General features: G+C 36.8%; 1 protein-coding gene across 5 annotated transcripts in view; it reads right to left on the minus strand.

The window, feature by feature from the left end:
* The window catches only part of TBC1D5 (TBC1 domain family member 5), a 321,123-nt gene that overhangs the window by 175,373 nt on the left and 123,658 nt on the right, over nucleotides 1-22,092 (minus strand). For all 5 annotated transcript variants that reach the window (XM_063325152.1, XM_063325151.1, XM_063325150.1 and 2 more), the window contains one exon: nucleotides 17,104-17,239. In XM_063325152.1, the coding sequence (XP_063181222.1) occupies nucleotides 17,104-17,203 (100 nt within the window). In that variant the 5' untranslated portion in view covers nucleotides 17,204-17,239. The remainder of the gene's footprint in view (nucleotides 1-17,103; nucleotides 17,240-22,092) is intronic.

Genomic DNA, 22,092 nt, shown 5'->3' on the forward strand with positions numbered 1-22,092 from the left:
TGAGCTAAAGCTTTTCAACTTCCAAATCAGAACATGCCAAAGCATAATGAAAACACTAGATTTTAATCAAAATTCTTTTAAATCAACCCTTAGTTAATTTGGAGAGCACCAACTGTGTCCTTTGCTGGTACAAAAGCAGATGCATGTTGTGAATGACGGATCTAGAAAAATTTGAAGAGCAAAGGTATACATGCATTATCAGTAAACTCTAGATGTCTAAGAGATGAAAGTCCACAGCTACATCAAAATAGAAAAATATATCAAATTGACAGCCAGAATGACAAAACACTTCTATTTACTACAGCGCAAGGTAGTTTGTTGAACAATGGTCCCTCTGTTGCAGAAACTGAGAAAGAAACTCTGCACAAAACATTTCCATGAAGAAGTATGTAACCCATCGCGGGACAGATTTCTGTTCTCCACCCTTGCCCTCCTGTGAGGGGGACGAGCAGTGTCAATCCCTGGTGGCACTTCAGAAAGGAACTAAGAATGCCAGTACGAAGCCCCTGGAGACATAAGAAATATGTAGATTTCAAAAATGCAAATTAGACAAGTATGACTAGATTTTTCTTGCAGACAACAGTTACATTGAAGTTTTCTAAAAGGCTGATGACTTAGTTCGCACAATAATAGGGTAAATGTTAAGTAGTAGTCAATTTTCTAGACAGTAACCCCAGCTCTCCAAGATAGAAAACGTGCAATATCTTTTAGCCAAAAAGAAAACTTTTGGATTTTTTGACCAAGCACTACCTAAGGAAAATGTGATAAGGCATGTTTCATGTATGCAGTTCAGATTAAACCACAAAAATAATCATATGGGGAGCAAGAGAACAGTCCTAGAGGGACTACAAATTCTAAATATTTTCACTTTTCTTCTGATTTCACCTTCCAAATTTTGGAGGTGGCCATGACTTGCTATGCTGTATGACAGGTATGGTACCTCTCTGTCCAACTGAAGAGGAGAAAAAAGCTCTGATCCAGAAACTTTCACACTGCGTTCTCAGCAGGCATGACACTGTCACCTCCAACACTGCATCCAGGCGGCGCAGACCTCAAGTGTTGTGAAGGAACGGGTCTGCACGAGGTCATTTAGGCATATCCATAGTGTGGTATTCAAGACTTTGAAGTACGGGTGCAGAATTTCCACACGTATTTTGGGAGCAAAATTCAAGACATAGCTGTCTTACTCGAGCACAGGCATTATTTGAAAAAGTACTACATGCTGTGACCGCAGGTCATAAGACAGAGCAAGAAAGAATATATACGTCTGAATAAGTTTTCCATTTCCCCTCACTGGAATGACAGTGAATAAAGACGACGAAAATTACAGCATGTGAATAGGAGTGTAATTACTGAATAGTTCCCCACATAATTATGCAAAACAGATCTATCCATAAGTTAATGTAGCCATTTTCTTTTTGAAACAGAATTTTCATGCCATCCATCAGTCACCCCAAAACACAAACCTTAGATGACTTAAGTACACAGAATTTACTCATTTGGTCTGTAATATAAGCAATGCATGTGAGTAGAAATAAAGGTTTAATGAAACAAAATAACGTACTCCACTAGGGAAAACACATTTTGCCCAAAGAAAAAACTAATGTAAATAAGTGGAGACTTGACTATTTGATAAATATAGCCCCAAAGGTTATATGTTTACTGAAAGAATATAAATATTGTACGTGATGTAGATTTTTTTTTATTTGACTAGAAACATTAATTGCTTTCTAAATACAATAATATCCTTTCCTTTCAAACTGTGAGGTCTCATTTCTTTTACTGCAACACGTAACCAATTACCTAACAAAAATGTTTACATTAATCACAATGACTCTATATTTAAGTTTTTATACCACCAATTTTATTTTTGCTTAGAACTGAACTCCCTCAGGCATTCTTTCGTGCCAACTGTTAATTTCTATCAGTGATAAAGTTCCCTTAAGCTCCTTTTAACATCTACTGGACATGACCTCATAAAATTTAATGCCATTCATTAACCCCAAGCACTTAACTTTACACAGTAATGTCAGGCATCTGACTTTTCAGTGCATGAGAAATCCAAGTGGGAACCGTTTGAGAGATACAAATTACAAATCATTTGAGTAGTGGAAAGGGTGTCAATGAACGATATTAAAGGGTGAATCGAGTCTTGAGCAAAAGTAGGGTTCTTGTGATGCCTTCTATCTAGCATTATAAAACACTTACACAAACAAGGAAGAGGCTGCAACGTGATCATTTTGGCTTGCGAGGGGATGGAAATTCAGAGCTGGGGCTGAATGCCAGCTTTTTAACACTGTCTGAAGCAGTTAAGACATGCAGTCACGTTTTCTCGGGTGCCCAGTAGCCTTCAGGCATTTCGGAGGAGCGCAGGTGCAAGGACAACCTTATGTTCTGCAAAGGCCACGCAGCAGCAAGACTGGGGTAAGCCAGAAGAAGCAGTTTCTTCAAAGCGCTCCTCCCTGGCTTCCTGCAAGAGCCTTGCCTAGGTTTAGCTTTAGAGTGTGGTTGTTCTTCTGATTTTGGTTATGTATCAAGAAAGCTTTCGGAGGGACAGCACTGTTTTTATTTTCCCTGAGACGCACAGATGGGTGATGTCTGCTTAACTCATTTAACCATATTTCCCAGTGGCTTCACACATGTTGGAGAAAATGTGGAAAATTCTAGAGGTGAATGAAAAAAATACTTAGCAACAATTTTCTGGCTTCTCTTGGGCCATTCAAGGACATTCCTTGTGGGGGGTGGAAACTGAGTGACAGCCTGTCAAGGCCCTGACTGTAAAAAGGGCACACTGTTTAGGAAAAAAAAAAAAAAAAAAGTCGTTTATTTTCTATTTCTGTTGGCTCAAGAGATATCTAGGCATCCTCTGTGAAAAAGGACAGTGCTATGCAGCTAGAAACATGGTCCATCAGAGCTCCTGATAGCAATCTGCTTATTCAGCTCTGTTATGCAAAATCCCCTCCCCTAGTCTGTAGACAGGGCTCACTTTTTCTTGGTGTCACAGGCTGTTACATTCTGGGTTAAGCAGTTGATGCTGTTGGAGCGGGGACCAACCTAACATTTCTATACAAATTATACAAGGTAGCTATAAATTGCTTCATGAGAAGCCACATGAGATTTGATGCTGATGTCTCTAAGTGCTACAAGTTTATTTATTTATTTTTAAGCAGCAAAAAGAGCTGGCTTTCAGAACTAAGCAGTAGCTCCTGAATTTACTGATCTTAACTGGAAATTATATTCTCTGCTGCCCTATAAATCTAAACAGATGGAAGTCATTTTGCTCAAGCTTTATTTCCACAGAAAGGTATCTCTAAGTGAAAGGCAGGTATTACAGAATTGAAGTTTTCACATGTGAACAACTGTGATCTCTGATACCAACCCCATCTCCAATTTCTCAGAATGACTATTTTAGCTATAAACCACACATAACTAAAATCTACAGTCAATACACACTTCATACTATTGAAAATGGTTTTGCATCTTGGCTACCACTGGTCTAAGATCACTTTAGCATAATTACAGCGTGATGCAACACCAGTAAGCGTGCATCAGTTGGAAAAGTTTTTATTGCCTAATAGCAGGGAATGGTAATAAAGCAGATGTACACCGGGCCACATGACAATGGCAACCAATTGGTCTGTATTTGGCAAAGCAAAGTATTAATGTTTTATAAACACGAAGTATGTTATATACTTTTCTAACAATGCGGATGTAAATCTCTGCACAGCATAAACACCTGTGCTGATCAACATAAAGATACTGCTGTGATAGGTACTTTGAAGTTGTAGATAAGAGCTCAAGCCGTAAGATGCCAACAAAAATGGAAGTTTATAAAGAATCACTGCCAGACTCTTAAATGTAGTAGCACTTGCGGGACTTTCTGTAATATAAATAGTAATTACCTTCAATGCAGAATGTATTTGCAAAAATAAATATACTGGTGCATATACCAAAACTCACAACTCGGTTTTCTACTTCCAAAGCAAATTTTAAAATCTGCAAATTCTGAGTAAAACAAACCCCAAAATAACCTTTTGCTCAACACCAGCTAATATGCAGTGCCCGAATGTGTATACATGTGCATGCACATACACAACCGCTCCAATATACATACGCAAACACGACAATCTTAGTGTGAGGGCATCTACCCTGTAGACAATTCAATCAATCTCTCAAGTGACACCCACACGTGCCTGCACACACAAAAGCAGATGTGGCATTAAGATTTACAAAGTTATTGAAACTTTTAACAAGTAAAACGCATCTTTACTTAGCTACACCAGAATGAGGAATAAAGGGGTTTACATATGTTCCAATTCTAAACCTATCAATCAAACCCATGTTATTCCTTTGGGAGCTTATTTACATGCATATTTATCAGCCTCACATGCTAATTCCCTGCTGTTTTATGCCTGCGAGGCATGTTTATGAGTCATAATTGTTGATCTCATTTGATGTATTTCACTGAAGTAAGACATTATTCAGTTATGTGGCCTAATGTCAATGAATTACGATGACCTGATCTTCGAAATGCAACTTGCTCTTTAATTTTTATTAGAGCATAACTTATTCAGAAGAATAAATACACCAAAATGGAAGATTACATGCTTTTGTAGTCATTTTACTTAAACATATTATTTTTGAAACACTCCTTCCTGCCTCTAGGCAAAGTTTTAAAAGTGTAATTCGTAAACACCAAGTGAAAAGAATTTTTGCCCGAAATTAGTACATATTTCTCAGAGTGGGACTTTTTATAGGTGTTTTTATTTTGTTTTAACCACCCACAAGACAGGCCTTTGGAGCACTGACATATGGTTTGTAAAAGGAGAAAAATAGACCCAATCCAAAGCCCTCAAATTGTGCTTTGCCTTCACTTCATCAAAACTGAAACCAGATACAGACTTCGGAGCAACTGGTAAACAAGAACTACTAAAGTTAAAAGTCCCAAAACTGACTCATCACCTTTGGTGTAAAACAGTGCCAATTTATAAACAGAAAATCACTCGATGGTCAAAGAACAGACCTAAGCAGGGGAATAATTACAAGGTATACAAACTTCATTGTGGTGACTTGGAATGACCATCAATGGCTATCAGTGGCCACCCAGAAGGGGCACCGGAAGGCAGCTGAGCCACGCCCATCTTCCAATGCCATAAGTAATCTCTAAAGGTTTAAATTACCTTTTAAAAATCTGATTAATACATTTTTTTTCCCAATATAGCATGTGGGAATCAAATCAGTAACGTAACTGGTTATTTTTATTCTCTTGCACCAAGGACTTGGTATCACTATAGTAGCATCCATGCTGTAGGATCCATAGCATAAGTGGCCCCTTATGCTAGCACTACTGTGCACATATTTTACTACGTGCTTTTCAGCTGTCACCACTTCCTATCTTAAGATTCAGTATTGTTTCAATGCAATTATTATCATTTTGTTATATATACCAAAAGTAACTATCAACTGACGACTGATTTCAGCTTCATAGAATCAGAAATATTTGACTTTTGTATTTAAGACATTCTTACAGTCAATACAATGTTCAATTTAAATTCACCTTTATGTATTAATTCAAAAAGCCCACTTAGGGCTTAGTTCAAAAGTTTCAAAGTTGCTGCTCTGAGCTACAGCTTTAGCAAGGAAGAGTAATATGCAAAAAAAGAAAACTGTCTTTAGCCGAGTAATGCAAATGCCAGATACCAAATGCAGGCTCATTTTTCCATAGGAATCTCAAATCGAATCTGACAGATATGAGTAAGTGTCTTTGAAATTGCAGAAAACCTGCAAGTATCTTCCTAAATTTGCAGTATCTAGAGGAGTTGTATTATCATAAATATCGTATTAATTCCAAGACAAAAAATCTGCAGCAAATTTGTCATGCCCAGAATTAAGTCTGTGGGTTTCATTTACAGCTGCTTTTATCAAAGAAACTTTTTTCCTGCAAAATGTAAATATATGAGAAAAAGCCACAGACCATTTAATACAGACTTTATATGCTATTTTTTAAAAAATCCAAGGAACATTTAGTACAGGGTTTATGTATTTTTCCAAATCAGAAATTCGCTTCTGATAGAAATATGTTACAACCCAGCTTCTTAAAAAAAATAAAAATCTTCACTTGAACAAGTAATTATTCTAACAGCACAGTTACAAGGATGTAACTTTAGTTGATGCAAATACCACAGCTAAAACTGTCATGTGTTCATCATAAATATAAATTTATAAAATACATTACATAAAATCCTTCAGAAAAATGTCTATTTTAATTACAGAACTTTTAAAACAAAAGTTTTCACTGGTTATAGTCACAAGAACTCCACAACAGAGCTAGAGTCTTCCATAGTATAAGCTCTGATTTACATCCTTTCTTTGTTTCAAATTTAAATAAGCAAAAGACACAAAACTCATCTGCCAGGGTATTTTTTTAATTTTTTTTTTTTTTAGGATAGCTACAATTAATGCTACACTTTTTCTGGCAATAAAATCTCAACCTTAGTGTAGCTGATAATGTTGTGGCCACCTAGCTGTGATAATTCAGAATGGAGCTTTGTACACTTTTGCAAAGTAGTATTTTCTTTCTTCCTTCGATAAAGAACGAACCAATATTGAGTCACAGAAGTTTGGAGGTGGCCCTGTGGCTCAATATGTTTCTCTCTGCCATTAAGATAACATCTGTTCTGGCCACCAGTCAGCAAATCAAATTTGATGAGAATTCATCTGAGCGCAAAGTAGAAATGCCCACTAATGGACAGATTTATGTTCTGTTGCTCCACCCTTTAAATATTTCAAATGAAAAGTAAACAAAAAACAACAACAGCATCTTCAAATATTATGACTAACATATAGAAAATGTACCCTGCTAAAATTAAAGTCAAAAATTTTCACACCATTGAAAACATATTTTCATGTGTATTACATGGGAACTCTATCCCTTCAATTGCACTTAGCACTGAAACACTATACAGTTCATTTTTCCTAAGGTTAAATCATTGATTCCATTACAAATCCGATTTCTCAGAAGAAAAGAATTATCCCCACCATAAAAGCTTTATCTGGATGGAGTTTGTGCCTTTTAACTTCTAGGAAGATCAAGAACAATAATTTGTAATAGGATATCAAAATTTTAGTGGAGAAATTCATCATACAGGCTACTTGCTAATATTTTGGTTACATGGTCCCACTTGCACTAAACTGAATGGGATTTGTTGAAAAACTTGAGTGCAGTCTTCCCATCCCGGAGTTTATTTCTTATTGTTTATCACTTTAGTATCCAAGCAGAAGCATTTAACTGCCAGCTGTTTGTAAAGAATTAAGGTATTTAACAGAAGAAAACTAGAACAGGTTTTTTTAAGTGGCCACTACAGTTTACTTACATGAAATTTGATTTTTAACCTTTCCACCTACTTTCCTTGAAATACCAAAGAGAAGGTATTCCGTTTACCTCGACGGTAGCTGCAGGGTAAATGTGAAGGTACCACTGTATTCACTGATTTGCAAGGTCCATCAAGCAATATGTCAAGCCAGCTAATGCCCCCAGTACTTAATAACATAATGAAACAGTAAAAGCAGTATGTAGTGCTTACTTCAAAAGAACCTCTTAAGAAGTTTTAGTATTTTCCCTTTTCTTAAGACAGGAGCTGGAAATGCTGAGATACAACATAGTGAAATAAACAAGCACAAATAAATCAACTTTGATTACTATTTTATTAAGCTGGAGTAGCACTCCTTAAGACTGTGGCCAAATCATGTTTTAGTAGTAACACTCATATATATCTGTACTGAGCCACCGTTTACCAAAGTTTAGTGAATAGTTTAACATACTCAAAACATTTTATTTGATTACTCATAATACTGAAAAGGTGACAATGACCTGCGTCATTGTCAATTTTTAATTTCCACTACCAAACCCACTTCTAGTTGAAATTTCTAAGCTGACAAGTGTAATTCATAGTTTTTTTGGTATATGGTACCTTATAATAGAAGGAGGTAAGCGCACAGATGCAAAGCAAACATCCCAAGTCCAGCTTCTGGTTTTGAACAGATCAAGCCATGGAGTGAGTATCACAAATAGTGAAAATAAACTTAATTTGCTATACCCTTTTGTGTCATTTGTACTGCAGTTGAAACATTACAGTCACGCGATGACTGACACAGGGATTTAAACATCTGACATGATGGAAAAGCTGAACAGGGATACTTATGAACAACTAAAAGATATTCTAGATCTGACAGAAGTGTTCAATCTTATCGTAGAATGGTTCGGGTTGGAAGGGACCTTAAATATCAGCTAGTTCCAACCCCCCTGCCATCTTGTCATGGAGTGTGTGTGTGTATCTGCATCCATATAAATCTCAAGCTTAAAATTTAAAAAAAAACCCTGCAACAGTTCACTTACAGAAAACAAGATTTAGACATAAGCTCATATACATGCATTTGAAACATGTTCCTTATCCAGTATTGCCTAGACTTGGGCTAGTTTACTAACCTATATTCAGCCTTTTTTCCATTATTGTCTATCTTACGAGTACAATGAAGACCAGGACTTTTAAAAGTCAGTTATACGCACTCTGCCTCTGTGTGGCCAAATCTTGACACCAATTGCTTGACATCAGAATGCTCACAAAAGTGAGGAAGTCCAAGTAACGAACGACAGTCCAGTACCTTGGGCTAAATTACTGTTTCCCTCAGACAATAAGGGCACTCAGGCTTGCTACTTTTACAGTCAATTGGAACCTAGCCATTAATTTTAATAGGATCAGGATCAGGTCCCTGACTTTTTCGACATCAAAGAAACGTCTTTCACAGTCATTTTGCCATAAATAATTAAAGCTGATTAGTAATAATAAGGTACCTTAACCAAAAAGGTAAACAGTGGAGACATTTATTATCAAAGTAAGAAAGGAAAATTAAAATAACCTGCAACACTTTTGTATGTGCAATTCATCAGGAAACGTTGTAAAAGAACAAAAACAAATGTTGGCTCATTCCAGAGGTTCTTTGTCATCATTAATGTATTCAGGTTTTCACAGCTGAATTGCTGTACTTTGAAAAGATTTTCATGAAAGGAAACTCAAATTCAACGTTTAAACAAAGCTGTCAGGTTACCAAGATTCATATTTGCTTGTATGTCCAGAAAATGTTTTCTCCTTTTTAAAAAACCCTCTAGGTTAGAAGTATTATTATTCTTTTGCTCTCAATTTGTAAACAACAGAAAATAAGCTTTTGTTAAGCAGGACATATTTATTTATTTATTTGCTATTGCGAAGCTGAAACCAGCAGTTGGAAATATCTGTTCCAAAGCGGAGGTGAAACTACCTGGTATGGATATTTTACTTCATTACTAGTTCTGTTCCTCAAATTGATACAAATGGCCTCCTTCTGTTTCTGTCTGTCTGCTTGCCTGATCAGCGGAGCTAATTGTCAGAGCTGGGGAGATCTCCTACACCTAAACAGAAGATATGCAGTTTGTAACCTGCTTAATTTGCCTTATGTCCTGGATGGCCCTCAGTATGTTGTTCATTAAAGCATCAGCTGTTTCGGTTGTAGCAGCGGCAACCTAAGCATAGGCCTATTTTTCTTTGTTAAAAGGCCAGATTGTCAATAAATAACACACATCTTACCAGATAATTTCTTAGCACTTAAAATAAGTATAATGGTACTTTTTTTCTCTCGTCTTCCACCCCTCTTAGTTTCACACCTCCAAAAAGGACAAGGACAGGGGTACCCAAGGAGGCTAAAGAATAAGGCTTATAAGTCAATCAGAAGTCTAAAATTGAAACTTTGCAGTATGACTTGGTGCTTAAATTGAAGTAGGTTGAACCCTTCGATTTTAAAATAAGGAATTCCAGGCCTTTGTAAGTGTCCACATATACGAAAGACAGGAAAGATCCCGTCTGTGCCGACATATTTCTGTTATATAGAGCAATCAATTTCTAATACAATCAAATCTGTGGCAGTTAAACTCTTTCAAAACGTTTTAACATACATTTAATCTCAGACACAGAGGTCTGTCACATCAGCTAGCTGCACACAATTCACAGACTGCTTTGTAAATTACAATCTTCTGTATGTCAGGACAGAAGCGAACTCAAACATTTAATTATTATCCTGTACCAATCATGCTGGCCTCAGCTAGAATTCTGATTTACTAGTCTTTCATTATACATACACAAGTACAATCAAACTTGTACAGTTCAATTTTTTTAAATTAAGTGAATCTGCCTTTTCCATATGTAGGAGATATAGTCATTTAACATAATTTGATCATTGCCTGGAAACACTTAATATGTGAGGTGTTTACAGGTAGTAACCTTCATATTATATTTTTGTATCAAGTCTGAGCAAAGTAGTCAGAAATTATTCCATTCTCACCCTTAGCTTCTATATAAATTCTAATAATGAGCTAGTTTTAACATACTCTTAATTACATCTACAGAGGTCGTATTAAAAAAGATTATTCTGTTTTAATGTTGTTGTTCAGTAAGTTACAATAGTTGAAATGGAAATTTCTGCTTGGTATTTTAAGCTTCTCTAAGTATGTAAAATTTAGTAAAAAAAAAAAAAGTCTTTTTCATCCAACTTGCATCATTTCCTTTTATACCACATGTATTATACGACAGGTATACTAGGAAGTGAGATGAGAGCCAGCTCGTTGAGCTTCAACCTGGATATGGGAACCGCAAAGAAAAGAACAAAAAGAAATGCTGAAACCTGCATTTCCCAAAGTAGGGTCACAAGGAGTTTTTAGAAGAATGACATGAGGCTCCAGGTGATTTATGCCTGTATTCAGGCAGGGCTGGAAAGAACTGGAAACTCCCAGGTGACATGACTAAGAGAAGGTGGAACAGCCTTGTTTTCAGAAGCTGTTTTACAGTAGAGCTTTCAAAATTAAGATTTTAGATCAACAGACATTGCAGTCCAAAAGGTCTTTTCTAGTATCTGCCTTATCAGCCACTGAAGGGAATTCCCCTACATGATGCTTGTGCCAGTTACCCGTGCCACAGTATCACCTCCAAACTGGAATTAATGTAATGTGCAACTCACGTGAAACCACCAAAAAACATGGAGCTACCAATTCTAGGGAGAAAAATCCAACCCCGGAAGCCAGTAATGCACAAGACACTGTGTCAGCTACTCATATTCACTCCGACAGCTGAAGTCATTTAAAATACCCCTGCAGTTCCTAAATGCGAATTTGCAGCAAGGCACTGAAATCAAAGGGCCCACGACTGGCAAATTTCCTTTACTGATCCAAGGGCATGTCAATGCCCTTGTACAATCTTTAAAGGAAGAAATGGACTTCGTGCAGGCTATTTTCACCTTCATATTAAATGTATGCATTTTTAAACACGCGTAGATTCTCCATTAACGGACCTCTTAATAACAATGTATTTCTAGTACAGAAAACAGAAGAGGAAATGAAGAGCCGTATGGAAGGAGCGAGTGACAGGCTGAGTTAGCTCAAGACATACTGTGTTGCTCCAATAGCCTTTGTCACTACAATGCTGTTGCTGCTCAATTAAAAGCAAGCTAAACAGTAGTTATTATTAATAAATGAATATTAAAATGCTTGTTATGTCAGCATATGGTGTTTGAAGATGTAAAAACCGTTCTTGCTTTTATTCATCCAATAGGAAGCGAACCAGACTGAAGGCAGCTCCTTTCTCCTCTATCATACCTGTGCCTTTAATGGAAAAGCCCAACACCGAAGGGGAAGCACGAGGGTTTTGAAGGAGGACCATTAGCAACAGCTGTGCCGGTGGGGCACGCTGAAGCTTTCTGCCTGAAGGGCTACACTCACCAAGGAAGGACACAGGGCATTCTCAGGGCCTGGTGCAAACCCCAGCATGAAATCCCAAAGGCATTAAGAACAATGACAACCCTCAGCATCTCCTGCTCCCAGTATAATGCAAAGAGGTTCTCTGTTCCAATCTTGTCTTTTTAATGAAAACACAAAGTAGCATGCATATTTAAAAGGACTCTTAAAACCACAATGCTATACTTCATGTACATGTCCCTCCCTGCAGAGAAGATGAAAGAACACACATTACATGACACACATGACGTCATACAACACACATTGAAAAATCTTTGATGTGAAAGTAATAAGGCTTCAGGAACTCATTGTATTTGCACTCTCAGTTGCTTTTACCTAGGAATATACTTCTCACACAGAGGAGTGTAGACCTCTATGGTTATTTCTTTTAAATGTAATCATGGATATGATCTCTAAAAATGGAGATGGATAAAGGCCACGCAGGACAATCTGCAGTAGCGTTGTTGCCCTGACTGAGGGGGCTTAAGGGTAAAAAAAATCCCAAACACTGAATAGCTACTGACTCATTAGAAAATAATGTAATTTTCTGACAGCAAAAATTCACTTAGCCCCAGAATGAATGTAAACGGATGTACTCAGGACCAAAACAGTCCCATGCGATTTACACTTAAGATCTGGCGAAATTATTTGATAGCAAGTGGGTCCTTTAGGTCCACAGAAAGTGAGTACTTACTATTTCATTCCCTTCTGCTTTCTACATATTTTCTGTATAACATTGATATAAACCAGGTATCTCAAACTCAACATACGGTACAGTTCTATAGTTCTATATGATAACACCTTCTAGTGATCGAGGTTTTGAGGTTAATACCAGAACAGCAAAATTCTCCAAAGAGGAGCAAGGGAAACACACAGAATATGGTCAAAATGGAAACATGAATGTTCTCCTCCCATCTCTTATATTTTTTCATGTCAGCCTTGAGAACCAAGAGGGGTGCAATGGTAAGTATGATAGACAAATAACTATCTATCTCAGCTGGATTAATTTCAGTCACACAGTCCAGTAGTTATCTTTGTCCTTCCAGCTACGTCAGCCTTCTCTGTCCTCACCACCAACTACAGCCTTTAGACAAGAAATATATTCCCCCAAACTCCAAATCCAAAACACTCAGGCCCATTAAATGTTTCCCCTTTTCTTCCATTAAGAACAAAGAACACATTACATTTTTCTATGTGAAGTATGCTATTAAATAATAGCTTGTACCCTAATTAAAGCAAATGTAATTGTGAGAACACACTGACATTGTTAAAGTAAATTACCCAATTCGTTAATAGTTTCATTTCAAATGACCTTAATTGTATTAATTGTGATATTGAGCAAATTAAATTGAAGAGTATTAAATGCATTGTTCCAGCCTGTCCTTAGAGGATCAACTTTCTCATCACATCAATGAAATGGGAATACTACCTCCTATGCTCTTCAAAACTTGTGTCAGAATGTGGTGAACACTATAACTTAGAATAAGAATTTACGTCAGCTCAGAAACAGTTAACCTAGTTACCGCATTTCAATGTAATATAAACCTTAAGCATTTGGAAATGAACAAAATAGTTTGTCAAACGCAATACACAGTGAGAAGGTGGAAGAATAAAGTTTCTGAAATTTCTCTTCGTATATTCAGGGTTTATAAAGGCTCTGCCGGAGACAAAAAACCATAAGATTCAACAGTTTCTCTGATAAAGATCCTTATTTCAGAGGGAATCGCTCAAAAATATTGTTAGATTAAAACAAACTGCATAATGAAGAATTTTAGAACAGGAAATGTAGAAAGATACCATCAACTTACCATAGTCAAAAGCAAACATAACAATGCACACATATATACATGAATGTAAGTTAAAATACAACCAGATCCAAAGGATATAATCCAAAAATAAAATTTCTTAAAAGAACTAAAATCTTCCATTTGAATTACCAAAATTCAAAAGTGAGAATCCCTACCACAAATTTCTTATCAACTACTAAAAATGTTATTTAAAAAAAGCTATATAAGAGCACATACATGCAGTGCACATTTTTCTATCTTGAAAAAAAATCAGACACAAGGAAAATAACGTAGGCCAAATCAACCATCAGAAAAAGACTGAAATACTATTTAATCTGGGTTTTTGGAATATTTCAAAGGGATATAAAAAAGATCTTGAATGTCAATTAGTTAACAGGCTATCCTGAATTTTTTTAAACTTGCAAACAAGCACATAGTCATGACTCATCATAACTCAAGATTCAAAATTCCTCAGTTACACAATTTGGAGTGCTATGAACGCCCAGATCTTTCTCCAAATGACATCTACCTCATCTGTAACGCTGTACTTCTATTTGTTCAGCTAGGTAATTGTCTCCTGCCTAGCATTTGCAACATTAAACCTCGCAGCTGTTCCTAGCGAACCATGTCTTATTCTTCTCAGGCCACTTCTCCAAAATCTCAAGAATACTTTGAATTGTATGTCTGCCCTCCATTGCGCTAACAGCCCCGTACCAAATAAACCATGTTTTCTGTCTATACCTCCACTGAGATTTTAATAGAAGAACTGAGTACTACTAGACTCAATCAACATATTTCTGGAATCCCATCCAATATATCCTTCCAAGCTGACAGTAAATGAACAAAAAGTAGTCTATGCATGTAGTTTTCCAACGAGCTAAACTTAACAGCAATCCATGTATTTCTGAGATTTGTTTCATTTTATGAAAATGCCTTGTGAGAGAATTTCAAAACTCCAGCTGGACATGACATCTCCTGGTTCTCCATCAAGTTTTGATATCAATCACACATACTAAAAATACAATACTTAATGTATTGTACAACAAATCTGACTAGCTCTTTGATTCAATATTTATTTTCGGCATCCTTATCAGTGGCGTGCTTTATTTTATTACCCCATCTCAGTGAAGACTTCTATCACTTTGCCTCCAACGTAATACTTTAAGCATTCAGCACAGCTTCAAAAAACAATTCAGATGTCCTGATATTCCACAATATTGCATAGGACACCTCCGACTGACGGACCACCTCTCCTCCGCATTTCTATGATACATGATACAGAAGACTTCACAATACAGATTTTCACCAAGTTAATTCTGTATCATGCCTGAAACTTGAGGCCAAGTTGAAAAACCTTGTCTTGAAGTACTTTTGTGAAACCAACGACGGACTGACTGTATGGACAGGAAAGACTGAATACTTTGATGCGCAAAGACCTAACACCATCTAAGCATACTCTTTATTTAAAATTAAATATCAAAACTTCAAAGACTTATTTTGGATACATGAAGTTTCAAATTAAAATGCAGTATGTGTTTCACAGTAAAAGAACCTATGAAGATGAAATGGATGCTTTATATAAAATATTTACATAGATAGAACGTAAAAAATGTACCATAGTTGGTAACCTTTATGACTTGGGGAACCATGTATTTACATATCTTTATCTTCGCATGTGCGTATGTGTGTGTTGTGTATATATTTTTAACAGTTGACAGCTGTTTTAGAGCATACAGAGATGCCAAGCTGAATGAGGGTCTTGATTACTTCAAGATTAGCTATCTAAAGTTTCTATTCATTTTAAGTGTTGTTAGTGCGAAGAGTCATTAGTCACTTCCTTGTCTCATAGAACATCAGCATACATTTACATTGTTAATGAACATTTGGGGTAAATGAATTAATGGCACTTTTAAACATCAATTCAATACTAATAACTTTGTATGTCATAGAAATGTTAAGGTTGGGATAAAAATGAGAAACCTTTTCAGTCAAGGTAACTAATTGCTTCTGGGCACCATAAAGGGTAAAATTAATTTACAATGTTTTTTTAACAGGGTAAAAATCTTGTTTTTTTCTTAAAACAGTTGACAGAATTACCAGTATTTTTCTAAGGAAAAAAATCAGATGCTGCTGCTTATCTTTTTCTTGATTGGGGTAGACTAGAAGCAAGCTATATTTCCTCTGGAAAATGGTTATTATTTTAGGTTATTGCAAAGGATTATTTTCAAGTTTCTAAAAATATGTACAAAAATGCACTTAGTTTATCAAACTAAAATGGCTCCATATTGTTAAGATGTCAAATGTAATAGAGGAGGAACACTGACCTAGAAAAGCTATTTCATTTAATCGTCAGGTTTTAAAATACTTCCCCCTAGATGTTCATTCTCATTTTCTAACATTGAAAAAGCTTTATAAACAAACGAAGAAAAAATGAAAAAAAAAAATAGCTCAAAGGGACAATGAAATTTTACCAATATATTCTAAAGCAAAACATCAGCTTCTTATAAACTGAAGTAATAAACCTGACTAAGCAAAACTTGACATAGCTTTTTTAATAAGCACTAGTAAACTGAAGATTTATAGACAGATACACCCACACAGAGCAGTTGATCTGGGTGAGGGACTTAGGAAATGTGACAAAGTTGTTTCAACTCTGTAATTTAAAATAAATTTTTTATTTTGCCCTCCTGGTACATGTGTTCAATGACTGGAAAATTACAGGTAGTTAAGGTGCCACTGTGTATAACTGAGTACTTGAGGAATGTTTTCATGACAAGGACGAGCTTTCTCGTTAAGCTTATCACTTTCTTCGAACTAACTATACTGTCACTACTAGCAAATAAGTAGAAAAGACAAGCAACACAGACATGCATTGCATTATGCAAGCAGTTTGTTCTCACTGTTCATTAGAGTCTTCCAAATACTGCATTTAATTAATTTACTTTAGGTTACATAGTAATTTCTGCCTTTACAGCCGGTTCATTCTATCTCAACTTTGAGGCTGTTGGTTTTTCTTCAAATAAAAATATAGGTGCTGAGTCAAACAAAAAAAAAAAAAGGAAAATCAGCCTTTTTATTTGCATAATCTCATCCAAAATAAGATACTGAACTTTATTGTAGAATTTAAAAAAAAAAACAAAACAAAACAGAAAAAATCCCTAAGACCAAAGCAGTGTAAAAACCCATGCTTGAGAAAGTAACACAAAGCCATGCTGCATTTCAATATTCTTATGCTGAAGTCAGTGTTTGGTTTATGATTAAAAAAGGATGACAGCGCATTAAACGTTTGGCTAATGTTTCTGTCTGTAATTGAAAGTTGACTTTTTGTGGTTTTCATTAGTGTCAGAGTGTTCTACCCACACTCTATGAAATGTTCTTTGAGTTGCCCTGTTCAACTTCATTGAGAGAATTAAACAAATTATGACAGGTACAGTTATCGTGACACACTTACATAAGGTTTCTAGGTAGAAACTCAAAAAAGTACAGAAATACAAAACTCACCTTCCCCTGGCTTGTTCAAGTAACTCTGCAAGGGATCGATGCCTATTTCTTGTTCCTCTGTTTGCAAAGGGTGACTGGTTTCAGACACAGAATGATACATACTGGCAATAGTAAATTCCAACCGAAGGGTATTTATCTGGAGGAAAAGAAACAGAGAAACAAACACTTCAGCGTTTCTTAAACTATTTTTCAATCACACAAGTCAATAGCAAAAACGCTTAAAACCCTTCCTTATTTTCCAGGCATAATATCACCATTAGATGCCTAATAGCAGAACAACAGTGTTTCCATTCAAATGTTTTATTATTTGGAGTCCAAAAGAATCATTGTAGTACCTCCAACTATCACACTGCAAGTAAAAGTCCAAGTTTCCACAGACTGTAAAGTGGGGCAGGAGCCTTTTTCCTTCCTTTTTCTAGCTTCCCCAGTTCATCTTTTAGTCTGATTCCAGGGAGAACTGATGCTAGCCCTTGGGGACGATGAGGGTTACAGAGCAAAGCTGAGGTGAGCCCCGTCATCATCACTCTTCTGGACTCAGGACCTCTTATCCTAGAAAAACTTCCTTTTAACCACTATTTTTTTCAGAAATCATAGGTCAAGTACAAGATAACACAGAGAGGGATGTAAACACATGCGAAAAGAGAGAATGAGATAATACTGACCAGTTTGATGGCTGATTTTGATTTTATCAAGATTTGTATTAGCTTTCCAGAAAGCTGGTGTTAAGGAAGCATTTGAAGAAACACAATAAGCTACCTAGTGAGTATTTACAAGTTCTTTCAGAACAAAGAAGTTCTTCCAAAAATTAAGGGCAAAAGGGGAGAAAAAAGGGGAGAAAGCACAAAACTGAAACCCCAGAAGTAGGTGACGCGGGTTCATCATCACAGGCTGCTGAACGGCATTCACATCACTATCACATAAGTGTACAACTGTGTTAGAAGTTCATGTGAGGGGTGTTGGAAGCTAATACAGGCTGCAACGAATAAGAGGATGCCAATAAAAGGGTGAAAAGCAGATGGTGTTATGGTCAGTGCAGTAAGAAGGAAAAAATGACCTTTCCAGTGCCTTAACAGCGCAAGAGTACATTTGTCATGGCTGTCTTTTGGTCACTGTACACTAATTTATTAACTTGCAACACAAAAGTACTATGCCAGCCAAAGGGTTTGATTTGCCCAAGCACACTAAGTAGCTACCTATGACTGCCAGGTGAGTTTTAAATATCACTTACTGTAACTGCTTAGTTTACAAGTACCATAACTTTCTAAGTCCAAGAAAATTATACCTAAAAAGACACATACAAGGACAAACACAGAGAGGGATGCACCTACACTTTCAGGACTGGTATATTATTGATTTGGAAATCACTTTAATTATGCTTTTCCTTTGGTTCTTACGAGGCACGGCATTGACCACATATGCTTTATACCTTTGGTTTACTGTCAACAGGGGGACTGGAATTCTTAAGACCTTTCTAGTTTTGTGCGCTATTCATCTGCTTCATTTTCCTACTAAGTTATGTGAAAAAAAATTATACTAAATAATAAACAAAGCTAGACAAGCCACTGTTAGGCATTTCCTTCGAACCAAGGCACACAGACTGTTTCCAAAAGGATGCTCTCTCAGCTGTATTCCCTGAGGGTTTTGTCATTTATTTGCCCCAGCACCTGTGTTGGTGTAGTGCTGAAACAACCCCACCATCGTCTCTCACTACTTTTTAGCTAGAAAAGAACATCTGAAGCTCTTGGGAACAAGGAGCCAGGAACTGAGGGAAGGAAGGGCTGGCTGCTTTTGCAGTGGAACACCTTTATGTCAAAGTATTACCGTCATACAATCATACGATAAAACACACCCCTAAATACAGAATTGCCTTGAACAACTCTTTGTACTAGCTCAACAAAATTTATTATGAATGCAAGTACAAATAATGAGTTTCCTATGTAATTTATAAACCATAATAATGAAAAATGCATGCATGGTAATTTGGAGAAAAACATTTATAAACTTGCTAGCAACTTAAACAACATTTCAGTGTTTACCTACAGTCTTATGGCTACGTAATATAGAGAGATGTTTATAACCACCTGATATCTTGGATAAATAAATGAAAAACTTGAAAGAATTTACTTTCAAAAAACCCCCAACAAAACACAATAAACAATTTTGCAGAAAGAGATGTTTCTAATTTTCTCCTACTGGAATTCTAGTTGCTGCTCTTGTTCTCTTTGCTGTATCATTGTAATTATCTTTCTACTGATCTGTTGACTTTGCCTTCACAAAAATTACAAGCTTATTTCAAACTGTGCTGCCAGAGTTTAACTTTTTATTTTTATGCTCCTTCAGACACTGCTACATGATCTGACCAAGACACAACCTGTGTGCCTTTGAAACTGAGAACCAGGTACAAACAGACCTTATCAGCCTTTGTAGTCTTAGCAGCCACCATTTAGTTAAGACACGCTATGCTTCAGACTTACATCGTCTTCTATCAACAACCCAGTATGAAATTAGCTCTAGCAAGTTTGTTCTATATTCTTCTGTTCTGTATCCATGTTCTCTTTTTTTCTTAAATGCTTCCCAAATGCCATGCCTTTACAACATATAAGAGCCATAATTTGCTTTGCAGACGGTTAGAACAGTTTTAAACAGCTGAATAGATTTACTTTTGATACTCACACAGTGATTTAATCAGTTACTTGTGTTTGTTTACGAATACATTTGATTAGTGTTCAAAAAAATATCACTACCTATTAGTCTTGTCACTCCTTAGTCCAAGCAATTTTCTTTACAGTTTTATACTTAAGTTCTTTTCAGCTCTTCTAACAAAGAGCAAATTAAACAATTATGATTACACTTGGGATCTTTCTCTGAGACAGATTAATTCTTTACAGGTTTGTGGTTGATTTGTAATGGCCTATAACATATTGTTCATATTAAATAAGACACCATTTAAAACATTCTCAACGTGAAACAATAAAATGTTATAAAAATCTGAAATTCAATTATTAGATCACAAGACTCGATGCTGGTTATCTAGTTAAACCCTAACACCTCAGTCAAAGCTAAAAGTGAGTCTTTTATTTATTCCTACCTTTTTTTTCCTCCAAAGATGAAGGGCCAATGGAATGGTTTCAGCTGGGATGGAGTCAACTTTCTTACTAGCAGCTGGTGTAGTGTTATGTTTTGGATTTGGGATGAGAATTGGTGTTGATAGAGCACTGGTGGTTTTAGTTGTTGCTAAGCTCTCAAGGCCTTTTCTGCTCCTCACACCGCCCCACCCGCAAGCAGGCTGGGAAGGCATAAGAAGTTGGGAGGGGACACAGCCAGGAGAGCTGACCCCAACTGGCCCAAGGGATATTCCATGCCATATGACGTCATGCTTAGTATATAAAGCTGGGGGAAGAAGAAGGAAAGAGGGGATGTTCAGAGTGATGGTGTTTGTCTCCCCAGGTACCCATTACGTGTGATGAGTCCTGCTTCCCCTAGAGATAGGTGAACACCTGCCCGCTGATGGGAAGCGGTGAATGAATTCCTTGTTTTGCTTTGCTTGTGTCTGCGGCTTTTGCTCTATCTATTACACTGTCCCTATTTCAACCCAAGCATTCTCTCACCTTCACCCTTCTGATTCTCTCCTGCATCCCAACTGGGGGTTGTGAGCGAGCAGCTGTGTGGTCCTGGTTGCTGGCTGGGGTTAAACCATGACATCTAAAAAACCTGAAGATCAGGTACCCTTCCCAGCACTGGGAATTAAACTATTCTTTAATATACATGAAAAAATAATTAAGGCAGCACATGAAACATTTATCTAGTTAGGGGAATGAAAAGAGACACTAATCCACCCATGAGCCCAAGGAAAAGACAGGCAGATAAACTCCTAATCTGGCTACTCTCCTTCGGTACTTAAGCAGGGGAGCCTTCATGCACCGTCGGGAAGTGCTGCTGTGGCATGGCCCTGGCACAGGGCTCAGCTGCTTTGCCATGCCTCCACTGAGGACACCATCACAGGTCTGCTCCTCACCGACGAATGCATGTGGAGTGAATCCAGTCTGCTTTTTGGCAACAGTAAAGGCAGCTTGTCAGTACTTCTATAACCCGCCAGCCCAGGTTCTCAATGGAGGCCACCAAAAATCCCTCGAAAGGCAGGCTTATGGACTCCAACACAAAACTCCACTGGATAAGGACTTTGTGGAGATACTAGCTTATAGCACATCATCTTCTCTCCTCGTGACCTCCTCCATATTCCATAGGTGATAAAATAACTACCTGTTTCCATTAGGAAAAATTTTACTAATATTTACTAATATCCACCTTACTAACAACCTCTTTCTACACAGCAGGGACCAACTGCCTGTTGCATTTTATGGTCTGACTTAACACACCCATTCAAATTCACACATTTAACACGCCCATTCAAATTCAGAGAACTTTTCTTGTTCTCGGTGAGTACTTAGCTTTGAACTCTGTTGCTTCTTTTTTAGACATAAGGAGATTTGTGCACCTGAGAGTTTACAAATTTTTGCCTTCTGTATTAGCAGTTCTAATAGATGGTATTATTTCTACCACCTCTTGCCATACATTAGTCTTTCTCACACAGTCATGCCTTCACCAATATTCCCATTTTTCCTGTATACAAGCCAGTGAGTTTGGAATACTTAAAAAAATAATATTTAAAACATTCATATTTCAAACTTCTTCACCAGACTGTTGGTGGCAACAGCCTCAATTCAGCCATACTTCATTGTCCATTAATATGCATAAATCATGTCCATTTAGCTAGAAATAAAAGACAAAGACAAAAGTCTAAGTGAAATATGCTCCTACCATTAGCTGAACTGCTAATGAAGCACCAGTTACATATGAACCACAGTAGGGCAAAACACGTCAAAAAGCATGTATTACACAAAAATAAAAGTTTATCACTATAACCAGAACAGTACAAAACAGCGTTCATCTGTAATAAGATCATAATAAATATTCACATAATAAACTGAC

This window comes from Chroicocephalus ridibundus, chromosome 2 (genome assembly GCF_963924245.1).
Source record: "Chroicocephalus ridibundus chromosome 2, bChrRid1.1, whole genome shotgun sequence".
In the NCBI taxonomy this organism is placed as follows: domain Eukaryota; kingdom Metazoa; phylum Chordata; class Aves; order Charadriiformes; family Laridae; genus Chroicocephalus; species Chroicocephalus ridibundus.